The 20,574-nt window shown below is 36.7% G+C and overlaps 1 protein-coding gene across 1 annotated transcript in view; it reads left to right on the forward strand.

Annotated features, from left to right (window-relative positions):
- Window positions 1-784: 784 nt before the first annotated feature.
- Window positions 785-20,574, forward strand: part of SEC24B (SEC24 family member B) — a 34,074-nt gene continuing 14,284 nt past the window's right edge. The window contains 8 exon segments of the mRNA XM_010076597.1: window positions 785-1,426; window positions 1,429-1,467; window positions 5,281-5,466; window positions 10,750-10,854; window positions 15,374-15,454; window positions 16,780-16,961; window positions 18,545-18,729; window positions 19,917-20,019. Coding sequence (XP_010074899.1) covers window positions 796-1,426; window positions 1,429-1,467; window positions 5,281-5,466; window positions 10,750-10,854; window positions 15,374-15,454; window positions 16,780-16,961; window positions 18,545-18,729; window positions 19,917-20,019 — 1,512 coding nt within the window. The 5' untranslated portion in view covers window positions 785-795.

Here is a 20,574-nt window from a genome sequence, read left to right on the forward strand (position 1 = left end):
ATTGAAAAAACCAGCTTGGACGTAGTTAACATTTGATCTGTAGCAAACAAGTACTTGTTTGAGCCTTGCTGGACCAGTATGTAATTAACCTTTAATGTTACTGAGCCAGTTGCAGTGACAGCACAGGTCAGTTTATCTGATAGCAACATCTTCTATACCTGGTGTAACTATCAGGCAGTAAACGGATATGAAGTGCCTTGTCAGATACTCTGTAGTTTCATAAAAACATCAGTTTTCATAAAAGCGTAATAGAAAAGAACATAGACAAAAGTAACTGCCCTGCAGCTCTTTGTCTCGGTCACCGTATTGAGGATTTGTAAAGAAGAGTACCTACACTTTTATATCTTGACATAGTGGTTTGACGGCAGCTTTTGATTTTCCATAGCCAGTCAGTTTCTTTAAGGCATACTGTTGTATTCAGGCACTTAGAAACATCAGTTTGGTGCTTACTATTTGTTTAAATATTAACCTCCTAAAAACTCCTAAAAATATTCAAAGTACAAATGTGAGGCATAAAATCTTGGCATGGAAACATCTTTCAATAATAGAAGCAATCTGTTTTTCTGTTACTTCTGTGTGTGTTTGCAAATTACTTCGAATACTGTATTTTTCATGCATTATACTTGGTTTGTTCCCTCTCTCTGCTGATGGACATTGACCACAAAAATAGTGACAGAAAGCAAGAAGAGAACAGTTGTTTTTTAGAGTAAGTGCCGAGTCCACTGGCACTACTAACAGCTGCAGTTTTAATACATGTGACGTTTTCTCTTTGTTTCAGGTCCTGTGCAGAGTCAGATGCAGCTCCCTTCTGGCTATGGCTCACATCCTCCAAACTATAGTGCACCCTCAGGACACTATTCCCAAGTGCCCAATAAAGCTGCTGCTTCACATCTGGATAATCAGTATAGAGCCAGTTACTACCCTCCTTACTATTCAGCACCAGCACAGAATGTTATGACACCTTCTGTGGGTACCAATGTGTTGAATACGCAGGAATCACAGCAGCTCTACAACAAAACTCCTCCCCATACAGTGGGGTCAGCTGAAGGACCTATTCAAGGAGCAATATCATCTGCATCCTATTTGCATACGAGTGCTCAGCAGTCATATTCAGCATTTGGTAATCACTACAGCACTTCTGTCAGCTCTTCAGTTGCATCTCAGGGATTTCCCCTTAATTCTGATCACTACACCATGCCTGTGGTTTCTAGTGCCATGTATCCTAATGTTTCTTATCCTCCTGCGGCTGCTGGCAGTGTGTATGGGCAGGCATTTACCTCTCAGAGCCTACCTGCCCTTGGACAGTTCAAAGAGACAAATACATTTTCTAGCCAGAGTACATCAGTACCTCATTCACTTCAACAGCATGTTCCCGTGGGATATAATTCAACGTTATCAACTGTTTCTGCTCAGTCTGTTCAAGACAACCAGGATCAGTTGCTAAAATAAACAACCAAATAAATACAGGTATGGTATTATCTGAAGGTTGGCAAGCTCCAAGATGTGTCTGGGAAATAACAGAAATCATGTGCTTGTGCTGGTTTGTACTTGTTCACTGTGTGAAATTCTGTATCGTAATTTTGAATTCTGTACTTAATAATTTGCAAAGCTTTTCTCGTTTGGTTACCGTGGTCCTCACAATAGCAGCTAATTGTGTCACTGACGTGTTTCTGTTGAGAGATATAGAAAAAGACACTGTGGTAGGTTTTAGTTTGGTTTTTTTTTTAGTGTAGATGGCCTAGAAAGGGAATTTATTCATGCAGTTTTGAAGGAATGTGTAATTTCTGAAATATGTCTATACTATTTCCTTTTCAGCTGGAGAATTAAATTTTTAAGTCATGATCTAAACTAATTCTTTAGATTTTACCTAAGTGAACACGCATGCACTCCTCTTTTTTCAGAAAGTTCAGGAAAAGCCTATGTGGGTTTGGAGGCAATTGGTTTTTTTTAAATTACTATTTTTGATAAGCATTTGAATGAGAGAGCAATTTTGGTGGTTTTAGCTGATTTTTATTTTTAAGGAACAGCTTGTTGTTTTTAGTATGGATGTAGCTGTAGAGAATGAAGTTACAAAGGTACCAGTTGAGGGCAAGTACACTCAGTCCTCGCTAGTAGCTGCAGCTTCTGCTTCATGGGAAAACTGAGTACAAGTTCATAAGGTAGGCAGAAATATTTAATTTGAGATTTTTCTACATGCTGGTTTAAACTAGTTTCATCAGGCAAAACACCCTCTTCTAGTTTTAAATTCTGTATTTCAGCACAACAATGTTGGTATAAATCTGTCCAGAAATGGTGTTATGCTATGTAAATAACACACATTATTTAGGCTTTTTGTCTTTCTAGGTCAGTAGCTTTCCTTAATGTTTTTTCCAGTTTATTTCATCTGAAATCTGTGCACACTGATTTTTTTTTTTTTTTCTTCCAGTCAGTGGGGGTGTCAACCAGGAGGCCCATTTTACTGGTCTCCTCCCTGCATCCCTGAGGAGAGGGAGATAGAGAACTCTTTCTGTGGGTATATGACATGGGTTTCTTTGCTTCCTGAATCTTGTCTACTGTCCTGTACTTGTAGGCAGTCTGCTTGAGCAGGACACATTTTTAATTTCTTTATCTCATGCACATACTTCCCCGTATGTCGAATCAGGATCTAAAGTCCTTGCTGCCCCAGTTCCATAGGAATGTAGTCTGTAATCCTGTAAATCTGCTAATATAGTTGTGGTTGCAGAAAGGGGAGGGACTGCAGCTCTGAGATACAGAAAGTCGGGGAGATAGGATGCTGTTGAAAACCAAGCTGTAGGGATGGCGTAAATCTCTTAGTGGAATTTGCATGCTATGTTGGTGGCGAGGGAGGGGGGCAAAAAATCAAGATCACAGCTGTAGCAACTCAAAAGGGATGGTTCTTGCATCTCTTCTGAAAATTTGAGAAGATACTGTGATGATAACAGTTTTTAACTACTACTTGTAGGTCTCAAGTTGGAAATTAAACTTGAGATAGTCTGTAGGAGAAATGATGAATTATGCTGCTAATTTGCATGGCTCTGCAGATTCTTTTTGTAACATACTTTTTAGATATTTATTGGTTCGTGGCTTCTGTAACCAAGTGGTGTACTTAGTCATTTTTAGTGCAAGAGATGTTCATGGTTGCAAGGCACAAGGGAAAATTTAGTGCACGTTAAAGGTGAGAGGAGTGGAAGGTGAAAGACAGAAAATACTGTGTCACGGAGATTGGGTTTTATGTTTATTGCAGCCTGACAAAGCTTTTGGCTTCTCGTGATGTTGGTTGGTGGGAATGTTTTATGGCCTGATCAGGCTTATCCTGGATAATCTGATGGGAAACTTGTACTGTGAACTGGTGTTCAGTCCAGCTTTGTCTTGAGCTAAAATGCATCCTGCAAATGATCAGTACTTATGTATGACAGGTGCAAAGGAAAAAAGAATTATAGCATAATGACATATTGTTTCATGTGATGATAATTACTAATGATGCATTTTAACAGATTAACTTCATTCAAGTGCTGCTATTGGTTTTAGTTACTTATGGCTTTCAAAAACTTTCCAGAGTCACCAAATAAAGTTTAACATATATTTTTGCAGGTTGGACTGTTGTACAAAGGAAAAATTACATTATTTTTTTGCTCAGAGTTTAAAAATGTATTCTTACAATACATGTAAAGGTTCCACATAGTTTTGAAGGATATTTTGGATAACTTTTGTTTGAGAATAGATATTAGTAATTGACAGGAGGGTGTTGCATCTCCAGATAATCTGACTGTAAATTGGTTTTGGCTTTGAACATGTGGCACTGTGCTCTGCAGCCGTGGTTGATGCTGCGAGCACTGCTGTACTAACTCGAAGTGTGGAAAGTACCATAACCCTATAGACAACTCTCTCTGCTACAAAACCTGGGTAAGCACACTAATGTCACAAAGAACTTCCCTTGTTGTCTTGTGTATCTTGCTCGAGGAAGCTGTGTAGTTACCTGAACAAGAACACTTCTGCTGGCAGGTGCTGATGCTTCCGTGGGGAGTCTACAAGATGTAACATGTAAAAGCGGAGGTTATAGCAAGTACATTTCAACAGAGAATGCTGTGTGTACGTACTTTGGAGAAATACATATTCCAATTTTGATAACACTAGCAAAAAAGCAGTATGTATGCTCAACTTTCTGTTTAAAACTGCATAAAAGTTCCGTTAAGATGGTGCAAATGTATGCTGGTAACTCTGACCATAAATTAGAACAAGAGAAGGATTGTTTTAAGCTGCCTCCTCTTCTTCTATGATAAAGGACGCCTCAATTTTCCCATGAAGTCCTTTCAGATATCAATTCCATTATTTAAGGAAAGGTCAGGGACTGTATGAACTTCACCGCTATATGTGCAGAGGAAGCAAAGTTAATACTACATGTGCATCCTTTAGTGAATTCTGTAACTTAAATAAGTGCTCTACAGATACAAACAGTGAGTTTTGTTCTTGCTTAATGTTTGTGTTTGTTTATTCAGTAGTGTTGGTCAAACCATTTCCTTTTCTATTCTTATTTTTAACAGTTTGATCTGTCAGGTTTTTTTAGAATCATAATATGAATTTTTTCAATTTATAAATAAAGAGCAACCCTCTTACAAGGTAACTTAATTGAAGTTATATTGTCCTTATCTGATAGGAATTTCATCTGGACTGTGATAAATATCTCAAAGCACTAATCTGACTTTTTTAAGCAGATTATATCTAGTCCAGATGTTTAAAACACATCAGAAGTTCTCCGGAATAATCAGGGTTGATTAAAACAGGTTGCTTGGAAAAGTGGGGCTCATAACTGAGTACCAAAATTGCGAAGTGCCAGCCCTGTGAAGGAGGCAGAATACTGGTCTACTACACAGCTGGCTTTCAGGTTTCCTGTCTGTGGGAGAAATACTGAGACAGAGCTATCCCACATGGACTTGTGTTCCTCTTATCTGGGAAGAGGAACCGGTAAAACCATGGAGTTGTGGGGATGGATCAAAAATGGATTAATTTAGCTTCTGCTTAATCTTGATCTTACTACATCATGAATTTCTTTTTGCTATTAGTTTTCAGAGCAATTTGTTCATTTTAATGGAGTTTTAACGTTACAGGTATTTAATTTTTTAATTTAATTTTAAGAAAGCAAATGTTTCCACTTGTTTGAAGGCATCTCTCTTTGAAGTATTGTTTTTGTAGTTATTGTGAAATCAAATGTGATTGTTTGCATTGTGTAACTGTCTGTGCAAGTACAAACAAAGCATTCCTGTTTTCTGCTGTTGTTTTCAGGTGGCATTGATTCTTCACAGCCTGTGCACTCTGTGAGCCAGAGCATTCCGTTTACCAAGCCTGGAGCTGGAACACCTGCTTCCTCTGCTGTCATCTCGTCAGTAAGGACACCGGCTGCAGGTCTTTCTTCACAGCCACGATTGTCACCGTCTGTTACACAGTCACCAGAGCCAGCCCTTCAGGAAGGTACTAAAAGGGAATGGGAAGTTGCAGTACAGCCTTCTGCCCTGTTCCACATACACACATGAATGCTGGAAGCGGGGTTTGTCTGACTGGACATGTCTTGTGTCTCATCAGGCTCCCTTAGTGTTCTTGTTTTGTACCACCTTGGTTCTAGCTTCTCTTAGCTCTTCTGTTTTATTTCCTTTGGCCATATGTCATCTTTGTCTTGTTTGTCTTGTTAGTAGTCTTACATGTCTCTTCCTCAAAAAGCCCTTCTTTTAGTTCCCCTCTTGTTCTAAAAAGCTGCTCACTATTTTAACTTCTTGGAAGAAGGTCTTAAAGGTAGCTTTTGTAATCAGTCCATGTTGAAGAATCAGGTGTAAGATAGAAATTTGCTATCAGGAGCACTGTGAAACAGAGCAAGTTTGAGTGTTAAATTAATTCAAATGGATAGAATTGTTTTCTTACTCTCTATCTGTAAGCCCCTGTAGGAAACTGCTGCGAGAGTTCTTGTGAGAGAAGAGAGGAGTTCTTGTATAAGTTCCTTCCTATTCTGATGTTGGTAGCCTCTTGACAAAAGATCAGTTGGGTCTTGATCCTTCTTCAGCCATGCTAATTCTGCCCTGGGGTTTTGACTTGCCTCTTGACTGCTACATGTTTCTGTATCTAGTATTCAAAATTTAATTTACTGCACTGATTTCACTTTTTTTTGGCTGTGTGTTCTCTTGGTAATTTCAGCATTTAAAGTTCTTATGGAAAAAGAAGTCAGTGTGTGAGGTGGAAGTAGGCATTAATTTTGTCCAGAACGATTATTGATGTATGTCTAGTGTTCAAAATAATTCTCAAAAGCATGTTGTGTGACTGTCACAGCATGTTTTTTATTCTTAGATTTCAAAGACCTCTGACATAAATGTCTAAATTTCTCCTTTTTCTCCATTTCCTCCTTTTTGTGGTGGAGTGGAAAATGTGAAGAAATAACTTGTCTATGAATCGCCTCTATATCTCACAGGCAAAAAGATAATTCGTCGTTGCTGTGAAGTGTCCAGGGTATCATTTTAAGGAAAATGATAAATCATTTTTTGGAACTGTGCCTGGTTTTTGCACTGTTTTATAGTTTATTTTGGTAATGTGTAGAATTTGTACTGTAGGAGTGCTTCCTAGAAAAAAATGCTGCTTCATCTTCCAAAGAAATTGCATAACTGTGTTTCTAATGAGAAAAAGGATTTTAGCTGTTTAACTGTGCTTGCCTTGATGTGCAGTATATATGTTCTTGCAGTGATTCCTGTGTAATGTGTGAACACTTGGTATGTTAAATACAAATCGCTGTGGTCACTGCTGAACTCTTCACTAAATTCAAATGCTTCCCTATAAGTGAGAGTTAGTGCCATATGTAGGTGAATAAGCACACTTTCAAAACAATGATACACCTATGTCCGGAATATAGAGATAAGTGGTCAGGAGTTTGCATTGTTCTAGTTGTATTTACATTAATATAATCAATAATAAATCCATATACATGTCATCATACGTATGTTTCTGTGTTTCAGTGATATTTTTATGAGCATTAGAAGACTTCAAACTCCTTAAATTTAGTTTCATTTGAGGAGTCTGAAATACATAATGTACTCTTGTAATACCTTTTTGTCAGCAATTAACTGTGATAACATTTGTAGAAATTAACCTACTGAAAAAATAGAACACATCTGCTGAATATTTGTCTGGATTGTTAGAATTCCAAGTGTGTTCCTCGTGCAGAGATTAAATGGACTGATTTTTTTTTTTTCTTATTATAGAGTAGTATTGTCTACATGAAAGCATTCTGAAACGCCAGTTTGAATTAATTTTTAAAGTGGATTTCATTGTTTTAAGCTCCTCTGTGTGCATCCTGCATAGAATTAGAATATTCCAGTTGTATACCTGGTTGAGTTCTAAAAGGACAAAAAACTTAAAGTGTATTGAAGCCTATTTAATCTTACATATATATCCATTCAAATTTAATGCAGAGAAACTAATTTACTTGAAAACAGCATCCTAGAGATGAACTTTGAGAATAGCTGCTCTGTCTGGATGTTATTTGTAGACTTCCTTGGGTTTTATGTTGATGAGGGGAGCTGATGAGTAAATGAAAATATTTTAAAGCAAAATTTAAGAAGAGAAAGGTCCATTTTGTAAGAACTACTATTTGTAATATTAATATCTTAATGCCATAGTAAAGAATTGAAAATACGATGAGGGTTATAGGTAGAGAGGCAGTTAAAAACTTCAGAGTATAGTTTATTTTTGCATGTGGTTATTTCATTTTCATTTTCATTTTTGGTGGGGCCTCCATTAAATGCATGCTTTATGTTTTAAAGTCTTTCATGGTGTGGGTGATTGTAGTTAAAATACTTAAATAGTTGGTTTATTTCATAGGCAAATGAGTTCTTATCCCAGTTTATCCTTTTGTGTCCTCCCACCTACATTTCTAGGTGTCTGTAAAATATAGTGTGAAAAAGCCTTAGAGTGTGAGATTATTATATTACAGGTACACTGGTAGCAGGGTTTAGAAATTTCTGGTCCAAGAAATTTGTGACAATTTATGTGGTGGCATTTTAAGCCAGGCCTATGAAGTAATCTCATTCAAAATAGTGCTTTCAAAATCAGCTTTTGCTGTTTTCAGAGTGGGAGATTTTAACATTATTAGCAACTCTGCGCTAAGCAGAACTGAGTTGTCACAGCAGAAGTCATGATTAGGCACGTGGTGGCACTTGGAACTGCTGTCTGCAGCCATCCATTTTTTGCTGCTTGGTTGCTTTCTCCCCTGTGCTGCTCTACTGGTGGCATTGCTGGGCAGTGAACCAGAAGTGGAGGCTTTTCTCCCTAAGAATTACTTTTTAAACTAGGATATTTTTCATCCAGATCAGTTCTCAGATTGTTTTTGTGGCTGGACAGTTGTGCTAGCACAACGCAGGAGTATCCTAAAGGCAGCAATTTGTAGTACTGCTGGCAAGGAAAATAAAAAAATCTACACAAACTCATAAGGTTCGTAAGAGTCAAACCAGCCCTTCGCCAGAGGATTCATAGTGACATGGTTTGTGGTTCCTAAACTTAAGTGTCACTAGCATATTTTTAAATCTCTTTTTCTATATTCTTTCTGAACACATGGATCCTTTATGTATGTGACCAGTGACTGGAAAGAGGGAGTTTTAGCAGTAGATGTGTGTTTATTTGTTTTAAAAAAAACCCAAAGCATTCCAAAGACTCCGAAGTAGCATTAGCAGAATGACTAAGAGTCTTTTTCTCTCATCTGCCTGTTCTTGGAGTTTTCGCATTGGCATGCCCTTTCCAGGTAGATTTACTTTCTTTCTTGTCCCATCTGTGTACATGATGTTTGTTAGAGGTCTGTCTTTGTGCTCTCACACTGTGCCCTCTTCTTTTACTTTGGCGCTCTGTGTTACTGTGCATCTCTTCTTGTCATCTTGCATTTTTTCCCTTTTACTTACATGTTAGTTGTTTTTTCTCCTTCACAATAATGCAGTTGTTCTGTCTTATTCCTCAGTAGCTCTCCCGGGCCTGAGAAAAGACATAGTCTCCTTGGCTGTAGTCTGGTTTTGTGCAGAAGATGGTTTTCTTGTATCCTTCTTGCCAAGTGCATCTAGTAGCTTTCATGAAAGACAGAATTATGAATCACTTGGGTTAGTCCTGTGTTGTAGCGTTATAGGAAAGCTGCAGCATTGTACCTCCTCAGCACTTGGGTTAATTTTTGCCTCATCATTGTGACTGCTTGTATTGTGGAGAAACTTGATTGGAATTCTAGGAGTATTAATGCACTAGATAAAGTGAAATAATGTCAATAATGTCAGTCTCTTCTTGCACTAACCTCTGTATGAAAGCTCAGCTTCTCAAGAATGTTGTGATATGGTTTTGCTCTGTTTTCTTTTTGCTTCCACTGTTTGAATGGATACTCTTCACCTTGATTCTGTTGTTTTTTCTTAAGCAAAGTGGTCCTCTTAGGTTCATTTGCTAATCCTTTTTAAAAAAGCCATAAAACTGACATTTAACTCATAGTTTAAATGCAGTAAAGGTTGATATAGTTGATTGGAGTTGTGGATGGGGGGATTATTAATTGCCATGATGGTTTCAGATTATGCATAACGTACAACACTTCTGTAGTGCTTTATAGTGTTAAAATAAAGAACACTACTCTAATGGTGCCATAGTGCTTCTACAGGGAAAAAAATCCCGAACTCTCAAGAGTCTGAAAAATTTTGAAGAGTTTTGAAGAGTTACGATATTTTCTTGCTATAGCAATCCATTGGATTGCTAAGAGAAAAACATTGGTCACTTATGTTTATTTAGGATGTCTCTGCCTGACTACAAGCATATTTAAAATCCTTGCTAACCCGCCCTGTGACAAGAGAAATTTAAAATTTGTTGGAGCTGCTGAAATTGCATCAATAATGAGTAATGTAGGAAATTATTTATAAGATTGCTGCATGCTTTACTCTGTTTTAAAATGGTACATGTATGTGCTGCTTTTGTGTGTTGTTCACATATGTTTAGAGTAGATATTGTAAAAAACAAACAATAACAAAAAGACACTACCAAGAAACTGTATAGATCATGGTTTGGAGGTGACAATGGTAACAATTGTTGAGTTGTCACCAGATGTTAAAAGTGGGTACTGTATTTAGGTGCTTAAATGTGGGTCTACTAGACTGAATTAGGCACTGATTTAAAAATAAGTCTAGGCAAGTTTTCAGGTTTACCTAGCTTAAATTTCACTGACTGTTGCTGAGGTATATGTTGGTACTCTTGCATGTTGCAGCAGCAGTGTATTTCTCACAGTGTTCAGAATTCCAACGTGAATTATTCCTGTCTTAAAAAGGGTCAGGTGTGCCAAGCAAAAGTTTAGTATTAAAGTTTTCATTGTACAATTTGACTCTATCTGGGAAGGAACTCATGGTTCTATATATTAACTTATGAAAGTATTCCAGTGGACAAACTGATTTTTAAATACATATATGGAAAGTCTGTGTGTGTGTTTAACTTCCTAATGTACATGTGTGTGCACACACAGATATAAAAAATTCCTGATACTAATACTTTGCTAAACTAGCCCACTAAAAACTGCTTCTGCCGTCCTGCTCATATAGTTCACACACATATTATAGTTCTGTAGTCCAGGGTGGTAGGTTTAACTTTTTGCATGTTGGGATTTTCTCCTGAATGGCTAATTGCTTTCACTTTTAATGCAACGATTTGTGACTTCAGTTTCTCATCTTTCCTGTCTGTCTGACTCTTATGTTTGTGCTTTCCACTTCACAGGCATGCAGTATGGTGGATATGTTAATAACCAAGCTAGCTCTGCACCAGCTCCCTTGTCATCAAGTTCAGGTGATGAGGAAGAGGAGGAGGAGGATGAGGAAGCAGGTTGGCTTTAGCTTTACACCAGTATCTTGTTCTCTTCCTACTTGAGTTTTGTTCCTTATTTCCATCCCCTGAAACTTACTTTCCTTTAAGACAAAAAGTCACTTTGACTCATCATGTATCAACTAGAAATTTCCCAGCTCTTATTAGTATAGCAAAAAGGGGTTCAGTAGTGATCAGCAAACAGTCTTTTTTGTCATATTAATATCAGATGTTTTATGTATCTAACAAAGGTAATATTCACAACTTGCAAGACTCCAATGTTTTTAATATTTTGATTTGCAAAATAGGTTTTAAACTCTTAGGATAACTGGTTCTGGAACTGAAGCTGATAATTGCTTGTGTTAAGCAGCTAGGTGCCATTTGTATCATTACGTTAAATACTGTTTACCTTGTTTCCCATTTTGTGTCTAGGGAACTCTTACAATGAAGGTAGTAAAGTAAATACTGGAAGGTAATAAATGCCTTTTAAGACAGTAAATTAATCTGTGCTGCTATTTTTTCCTCCTCAAGTATGTGTCTGTGGTCAGGCACGTAGGTTCAGTTTTAGCCTGTTTGCTTTGTAGGGAACTTTAAAGTTTATTTACTTTTTTTCAAGAAGCAGTTTTTCCTGGTCGATCAAAATGTTATGATCTTGGTTGCAAGGATTGTCTGCCTGTATTTTCTCCGAGTGGCCTGGTTTTGAGAGTTTGATGTTTCTCACTGCTTTAGTTCGTTGGATCGTAACTTTTTTTCTTCTAACTGAAAGAGAAGTCGTTACAATCTAAATATGAGTGGTAGCAGTGGAAAAAGCTTTTTGAGATTAACCATTAGATTTCTACCATTGTTGACAGATGGAGGTAATTGCACATACCTTGTGCTGATACACCACCCCCATTTGTGTGTGCTGCCTTTGACTATTAATTTGAGATAGCAAACTTTTGTAACTTTTCCTTTAAGCTTATAATTCATATTGTAATTAGGCAGAAAAAATTGGTGCCGTATAATTGTGAGTTTTATGAAAATAATTAAATCATAACTAGAATACTGTGAAAATAGCTTTGTGTGCTCTTAATGATATCATGAAGAATGGAGCAAAACAACTATGACATCCAGGTGATAATTAAGAACAGTGTGATGGGTTCATGTCATCAATTTGAATAATATTAATGCCACTGTTATGTTGAATTATTAGTAGAACATTGGAAGAAGATAGTTGCTGATGGTTTTTTTCTCAAGGAGGAAGGCATTTGCAGCCAAAGACACTTGTCGTTGTTCCAGCCACAGAAGAATGATATTGGGAGGGTGCAATAGTATCAATTTAAGTGATATTATTATCCCCACCCCTAGTGGCGCACAAGTATTAGGATACTTTGCATATCCTCTGCAGTTCTTGTTACTTCAGATTATTGGTTCTGTTTCTTTACTTTCTTACCCTTTGTATGATAACGCATCCCATCTTTCAACAGGCTCGAGTATTAGTATTAAATTAGGCATAGTAACTCTTGAATGACTCTTCTTTTTAAATTTAAGGATACTTCCTAATTTTAGATACCAGGTTTTTTTCCAATGCAATGAGTCTAATAATTGGACTTTACCAGCTAGAAAACAATTCTACTTTGGGACATAAAGTTTGCTTTGGCTGTTGTGATGCAGCTGCTGTTTGAACTCTGCTTTCTAAAGAGTAGGCTAAAGGAGCCAGGAGAGCATTTTGAGTTTTTTATTGCAGGACTACTTACTGAATTTTCTGCAGAAAGTTATCTTTATCTAATCCCAAGCCAAGGTTTCTGTCAAAGGATATGTCAATTTTTTTTTTTTAATGAACCACAACCTTTGTCTCCTTACTCTCTTCCCTAACCCTACCAGAGACAAAGTTTTCATATTCCCTACTGTCTTTCTTTCTCAAGTTCTGTACTTTGCTAAAGCCTGTAGACTTTGAGCTCATGGTATTTAAATTTATTTTAGGCAAAAGAGTGAAAGGGCACCCATCTTCAATATATCAGCTACCTCGTTGATAAGCATCATGTTTTATGCCCTGTCACCAGAGGTGAATGTAAATCCTAAACAGATCCTGTTGACAGGTTTCTAGCTCAGGCTGTGCCGTTGGTTTTATGAAAAATAGGTGTTGGACTTCTGCTTGTTTGTGTAGCTTCTCAAATTTTTTGTCACTCTTGCCAGTTAGATCTTTAACTGTGTTGCAAAAGGGTTATTGAAAACTCTGAAAGCAAAAGTTATTTTGTTAAAATAATTACTTTGCTGTAAAATCATGTTATAAGTATTGCTTTTGTCTAAGCAGCATTTTCTAATATTTTTTTTCTTTAAAAAACATTTTTTTCTGTCTTCCTGATGTGTTCTCTGGTCTGGTGTTTATGCTAAAGTAAACTTTGACAGCTGTTGTAGCTTAATTTTAGCATAGGAAAACTGTTTAATTTTGGGGAAATTCTTGTGTTTTTTATTGAGGGAGAATCTGTGAGATTTATATGACACATGACCCACTTAAGAGTTTGAAGCTAGTTTTGGTCTGCAGGAAACTGTACAACTCATTGATTTTGAGTCAACTATGTGATTTCCAGTGGAGAGTGGAACAGGGCACATTGTAATTCTCATGGGCATTGTGACTTTGACGGTTCTCCAAGAACATGTTACAAAATTTGGAAGTTCTTTAGAAGCAAAGACTTAAAGACTTTAAGTGAAAGGTCTTCAGTAAGCGTATGGGATACTCCATGATAGGATTCACTTTCTTATTTTAAGGTAGGCAGACCTTGTTTGTGTTTCAGAATATCCGAGATTGTACTTTCTGACTAGAACTTTTCTCTACATTAGCAATGCTGCATAGATTTTAAAATATGTTCTTTCATATATTTGTCAAATTTATTTCTCTTACCTGTGCCAGCCAAGCTCGGGAAGCATATATTTCTTCTTTGCAACTCACCGTATCCTTAATATCTTCCTAGTGAAACGAGCAAACTCATTTTATATAGAATTACATTGTAGATGGTTATAATTTTATGAATACAATTTACTGTGGGAAAAACTCTTTACAGAGTGATATAGTGATTAAATCAGAAAGCTTGAACTAGTGTCTTACGTGTTCACAACTGTGCTTGTATCCTCTTGCTATTTTTTTGAAATGCAGAACTAACTTCTGGTCAGACAAGCAAAACTCCTTGAAAAGTCTTGATCTTGTTGCCCTAATAAAAGTATATTTTGGCTTTTCTGTAGGAGGACTTACCAAACCTTTAAAAGCTGTGTTCCTGCTCAGGGAACAAAATAGTGAATCCTGATTCCTTCCGTTTCTAGAATAGAAAGAAAGATAAAACTTGGTAGGAAAAGAAATCTTACAGTTATGTTCTTTTATAAACTTTGCGGGAAAAGGGGGAAATTTAGAGTTAAAAACAATCTGAAAACTAACGTGGTATGAGTTTCACAGTGTTAAATATTACGTTAAATCTGTTGTTACTATTATGTTTTTTGGAATAGTTTTGCTTTTTCTTAGCTGAATGCTTTAAAAGCAAAATGCTCAAAAATAATCTATATAGTCATGATGTTGCCATGGTGTTAGTGTCCCAAATGTCAGTGATGTTATGTGCCCATATGCAGGAGTCTCTTTACTTGGAAATGTCAATTGAAGGGGGATCAAATCTTAAATATTCCACTACTGAAGTTCTCCTTTGAAATACTTTCAGCTTCACAATGGGATGTGTGGTCATGGTTGATCCTTCTGAATAGAACGGTATCAACGAATCTCTTCTGAGTCTGTTCTGCCACAGAAGTTACATATATAATTGTCTTTTTTGAAACCACTTCATGGCTTGGGATGTTTTAAGGAATTCAAGATATATGCATAGGGTGAACTAAAAATTTACCATTAGGAGGCTCTTCAACACTAACAGCTGTGTACATGTCTGTCTGCTTGTTCACTTTTTTCTGGTTGACTTCTGTTACTTTCACGTAGTTACTTGTTACATACTTTTCCATGTACCGAAAGTAGCTGTTTATTCTGACTGAAGCTGAGGCCTCTTATCAATGTTCAATGGAAAACAGAAGCTTTGCATTGAAAACAAACGAAGCTCTGAATTACAACAGCATGGTTGTCAGTTTTGCTTGACGGTGGGGATGGTGCATAGTCACTCTGAAGGTGATAGGAATCTTCCGTTTGCGGTTGTGAAGGAGGTGACAACAGAGACTATTTTTAAAATGTTTTACATGTTGATGTAGTCTAGAAATAACTTTTAGTTTAATAGAAAAATATTTATTGTTTCAAGAAAACTGTTTTTCATTGTTTTGGTCCTTTTCCCATTGATCTCTCTTCTGCTGTTTGTTGGACAGGTACTTGTGTTCTAATATTATGTTGATTTTTCATCTCTTCTTCCCCCTCCTCTTTGCAGAGGTCTTTCAAGTCTTAGGGCTGAAGTGGTGTTTTTTCTTAGGATCTTTCTTGGCAGTTTCTTATCAGCGTTCTTAGAAAAAATTCTCAGTCTCTTATTTCTCTAAAACTTGCCATTTCTGAAGCACCTAACTTTAAATTCTTTTCCTCCCCCAGCAATTGATAGTTCCTCTACCACAAGCAGTGCCTCTCCTGTTCTGAACAATTATGATGCCCTGGAAGGAGGTGGCTATCCAGGTAAGCAGTTCATCGCATGTTAATTCTGAATTGTTTGTTTAAAGACTTAAATGTTTACTGTTTATGATTTTTTTTCTATTTCTGGTGTTGTTTATTGTTAATTAGCAAGCAGGTGAAAGGAAGTGCCTCTGAAAGGAGTGGGGGCAATCATCAGAGAGAACATAAATGCTTTTTTATCTCTAGAAATATCAGGAGCATCGGCTTTGTTCTAAATGAATGTACTAGCAGACTACCTCAGTCTTGAAATCTGTGGAACTGTCCTGTTGGTCATATTGAGAGCAGGTGGAAAAGATGCTATTCAATGTTGGTATGTTAGCCAGTATTTTAAATGACAATTGGTTTAATTTGGGTGGCCACCCCCTCTGGCTCTTTTGCACCGCTGTGGCCTCTGTGAATGTCACAGTAGTTTCCTTAGTTTGATGGGTTCCTGTGTAAAGTGAAGTCTCTGTCAAGTAAAAAGCTGATCTTGGTATCCACATAGGGTCTAGCTCATGCAGTAAGGGTAGCAGAGGCATGGCTGCAGGATTGTGAATTCTAATTTCTCAGCTAATAACTAACCATTTTGCTTCTTCTGAAGGCATATTCTAAAAGTAACTTGTCCCTTCTATTTTCCTTAAGGAGTTAACAGGATCAACTTTAGATTTCTTCAAGCAGTTGATTTTTTTTTTTTTTTATTTTCTCCTGGAGTGCTTATACCAAACGTAGTTTATTGGCAGTTGGTTTCTTGAGTGGTTGATTTCTTCGCCTGCCACTTTTCCCTGTGGATTTTATCAACCTTAAGAGTAGTTTCATCTCTTTACCACTGTTCAGTTTTTTATGAATTTAGGTCTATGTGTTACTTTCATTTTGGCCTTTAAAAGTAGTGGGACTGAACTGTGCTGCAGGGATATACAGGGGAGACTTGAAGTACTACAAGAAAAGTTCTGTGTCTATATTTAGAGAATAGCTCTGTTGCCTTAGAGGAGAGACTAAGCATGAATGGTCTCTTTTGCAGCTTATATCAAGTGCAAATCTTGGAATAAAATGTGGTTCTAAGGGGTTTCTATTTCTTTTTTTTATACAGTTGAAATTTTTTTTGTGAAATAGCATTTTGTTCATAGGTACGCAAGTTTATGGTCATCTTCCCATGTGTACCCCTTTGTCAGCATAATTGCAGTAATCTTCCTTGCTAATTTATTTGGTCAGTGCAGATAAACAACTTGATGGATAATGCAAAAGCTTATAAATTGAAGTGTTGTTTGTTAAGCATTTAGGAGTTTACGTTCAAGTTAAGAAAGAAATAGTAAGTATATTTGATACCTGTGAGGTTTCTTTTGTCCTTCCAGAGACACGTTCTGTGACCAGCAGCCCAGTTCCTGCTCCATCAGTCCCCCAACCATCAAAAGCTTCCAAGCCCTTTGGTTATGGATATCCAACACTGCAGCCTGGCTATCAAAATGCAGTGCCACCTACTCCTGTGCAGCCCAGTAATCCAGGACACCATCCTGGGTTTCAGCACTACCCACAGGTTTGTATTTTTAATTAAAAAGTTAGTTCATGAAGTAACTTTATGAGCAAAGTCTTTTCTGTGTTATATATTTATTTTTTAACATTTTCAGTTTTTATTCTAATAATTTCTGAGACATCAATATTATACTTAACATTTATTGTCATAGCTCTGGATCTTAACTCCTTATTTGAAGGTTTTTAAACAAATTTTAAGTGTATCTCCAAAGAGCTAGGCTTAACAAGTTTGTTTAACCAGTAGTTGGCAGCATTCACAGTTTTAAGGTTTGGTGTTCCAAAGAACTGTACTGTATTAATAGGAAACCACGAAGAAGCATAATGAAGTACTTGATCAGCAAGTATACGTTTGATCAGAGCACTACTATGGGCTATAATCTCAAGCATTAAGTCACCTTATGAGCAAGGCATGCCATAGGGTCCAGATGAAAGAGCTCTGTAGAGCTGGGTGTGTGGTAGAGCAGGCTGCCTGCATCTGCTGTTTTCTGGGAAAAGAGAGCACCAAACACACAGGAAGTTGTATACAGTCACCTGGCTCTCGTTGCACATCTGAGTCACCCAAGAGCAGTGAAATCTGAAGAAGAGTCAGATGCTGAGGCAAAACACTTCTGTGCCCTGCTTCAGCATTTTTGAATGTGTGAAGGGGTATAGAAAATTAAACCTGACGATTTACAAATCGAGTTCTCTCAAATAAGGCCCAGCTGGCAAATGTATCAAAGCTGCTTTTGTAGGTGATCAACATTCCTCACTGATCTGAGTGTTGTACCATAAGGTAGCGTATAATATCCAGGAATGCTTTCATTGTTATGGAGGTGACATGTGACCTGAAGGAAATGTTTAATTTTTTTTTTTTTTAAATTGAAAGACTTGGCTTCATCTTCACTATAATGTGAAATTGAGTTAGGTTCTTTTACACAGTAGGACAAAAAACAACAGTGACAAGTTGCAGTGAGTGAAATTCAATTGGACGTATACAGAGAAAATTCTTCAGAATGGGAGTGGGGAAGCACTAGAACAGATTGTGCTGTGAAATCTTCAATCATTAGGTATTTTCAAAACTCAGCTGGACAAGGCTGTGAGCAACTTGATATAACTTTGAAGTTAGCTTTGGTTGAGCAGGGGGTTGGACTACCAGACCTCAGAGGTGCCTTCCAACATAACCTTTTCTCCTCTTCTATGGTGTTTTGTTTTTATTTAAAAATAAATATATAAAGTTTCTATAACTTGAAAAAGTTACATTGTAACATCTTTGAAGAGAGAAAAAACTTGTCAGCCTTCTAGTAACTAGTTTTCTTATGTCTGGAATTCTTGAAAGATCATGTGTGACTTCCAGTGTTGATTTGTATCATGAATTTGAATTTTGTCCAGTGATACATATTTGCAAAGTATGTCACATTTGTCTTAGCATTTTTATATTTCTGCCAGCTCTTTTCTTGTTTGTTGTTTCTTGTCTTTTTTCTTGTACTAACTAATGCTGTATCTTTTTTAAATACATGTCTGGAAGAATCTGGATTACAAGCAGATTTAAGATTGTTATTTAAGTATAATTGTGTGTTTACCCATCTGCAATGCTCTTACTTTTTTCAGCAATATCCAGGTGTGAACCAGCTGTCCTCTTCCTTAGGAGGGTTAAGTCTACAGCATTCTCAGCAGCCAGAAAGCTTGAGACCAGTAAACCTTACCCAAGATAGAAATATTTTGCCTGTATCTTCAGTTCCAGCACCTGTGCCTAACTTGAATTCTGATCTTAGGAAATTAAACTGCAGTCCAGAGTAAGTGTACTGTGTCTAAAACAGCATCTTACATTTTTCAGTGATTAATAATTATGTGAAGCGTCAAAAAAAAGTCTAAACAGTCTCCTGACTATAAATCTTTGTGATGAGCTAATAGAACCCCTCTCACTTGAAAATAAGTTTATCCTCTGCATGCTTGCACAAATATTGAAGCTATCATGCCATCAGAATACATTATGCGCAGTGTGGGTGTAGCTCACTTATTAAAACATTAAGAAACCTGCTTAATCTTTGCCTTGTTTTATCCATCTAAAAAAAAAATCTATTAATAAACACCTTAAAGTTATGCAGTACATTTCATAGAATATTTTTGTAATATTGCGTAGGATTTTTTCCAGAAAATTATGATGATCATGCCTAAATACACTGAATAAACTGTGAGTATATTTTACTGTGTTAATCCTGCAATCATGATGTATCCTTTCACCTCTAATTAACATTAAGTGGTGTTATCTGCTATCCCAAATCAAGTGCAGCTAGGTACAGTGGAAATTGCTCTCCCTCAGAGATCTTAATTCTAATTCCAAAAGAAATTTTGTTCGTTGCCCCAAATTAACTCCGCTTACTGCCCTAGTGACAATGCATGGTCCCACCAGAAAACTGAAGTCAGAAAACAGGGAGTCTCAAAAATCCTTCTTAGGTGTGGAACACTTTGGAGAGCACTATTTGTGCATTGGAGTTTTTTAATGCCTTTTATTTAGCTTTAAGTCCATCCTCCACTTTACTACACAAAAGAAAAGATTTTGACTCTCTCAGTATTTGAGATCCTTTTCTACTGTCTCCTTATTTAAATATTTCTTTCTGAGAACTAGTAAATACTGTACTCCTTGAGTTTCTTCACCCAAAAAAATCTTTATAATGAATAAAAAATACATCATTTTACATTAAGCGTTGTACCTAAAGCACTTTTAGCTCTTTATTGCAAGTTCATTTTGCTATACTTGCATTGCTCAACTACTGAATTGAGGAGCAGGGGAGTATTTTTTTTGTTTGTTTATTTAGGAAGCTTTTTTAATCCCTTTGATGCATTAATTTTGTTTATTAAATCAGCTTTGTAAAACATAAGATTTCTTAAATTTCCGAATTCTTTAAAATCAGGTAGTTAACACTGTTTTTAACAACTTTCAAAATTTCATTTTCAACAGAATGTTTTTATTTCCTTTCAGCTCATTTCGATGTACATTGACAAATATTCCACAGACACAGGCTTTGTTAAACAAAGCTAAGCTTCCTTTGGGTTTGTTGCTACATCCTTTCAGAGATTTAACGGTAAAGTAGCTTTTTTTTTTAGTATGTGTATTTAATATACACACTTGTCCTGTTGTCTTTCAAACAATAAAATATAGTGAACTGTAAGCCCTAAATTTAATGGAAATAGCAAAAAAATATTTAGGACTTAGAGGAGGAAGGGAAAAAAGCCTTGAAGTTGCTACTTCATTGAAATTCATGAGAAGCTTTGGACAAGTCCTTAAATTTTTTTTCCTTATTGTTAGAATCTTTGCTTTCCTGTGGTTCTCTGAAGCTCTGAATTACTGTTCTGTGTGTTGGGTTTAGAACTGTAAGATACCTCTTGAAAAGGTGTTTACAGTGCCCTCTTGAAGAGAGGTGCTCGTGTTGAATGTATTATTGGGATGATAAATGCTGTGAACAGAAGGTAAACACACTGTGAGACAGAAGGTGTGTTCATGAGTCTTAAGCAACACCTCTCTGTCTAATTTACTGGTATTTATGTAAAAAGGTGAATAACTGTACAGCAGGACTTCTTTTCGTATAATGTGTGTTCTTTATGTAAGGTTTGCTGTGTCATATTTAGTCACCCAATGT

The sequence above is a fragment of the Pterocles gutturalis genome, unplaced genomic scaffold (genome assembly GCF_000699245.1).
Source record: "Pterocles gutturalis isolate BGI_N339 unplaced genomic scaffold, ASM69924v1 scaffold41693, whole genome shotgun sequence".
NCBI lineage: Eukaryota > Metazoa > Chordata > Aves > Pterocliformes > Pteroclidae > Pterocles > Pterocles gutturalis.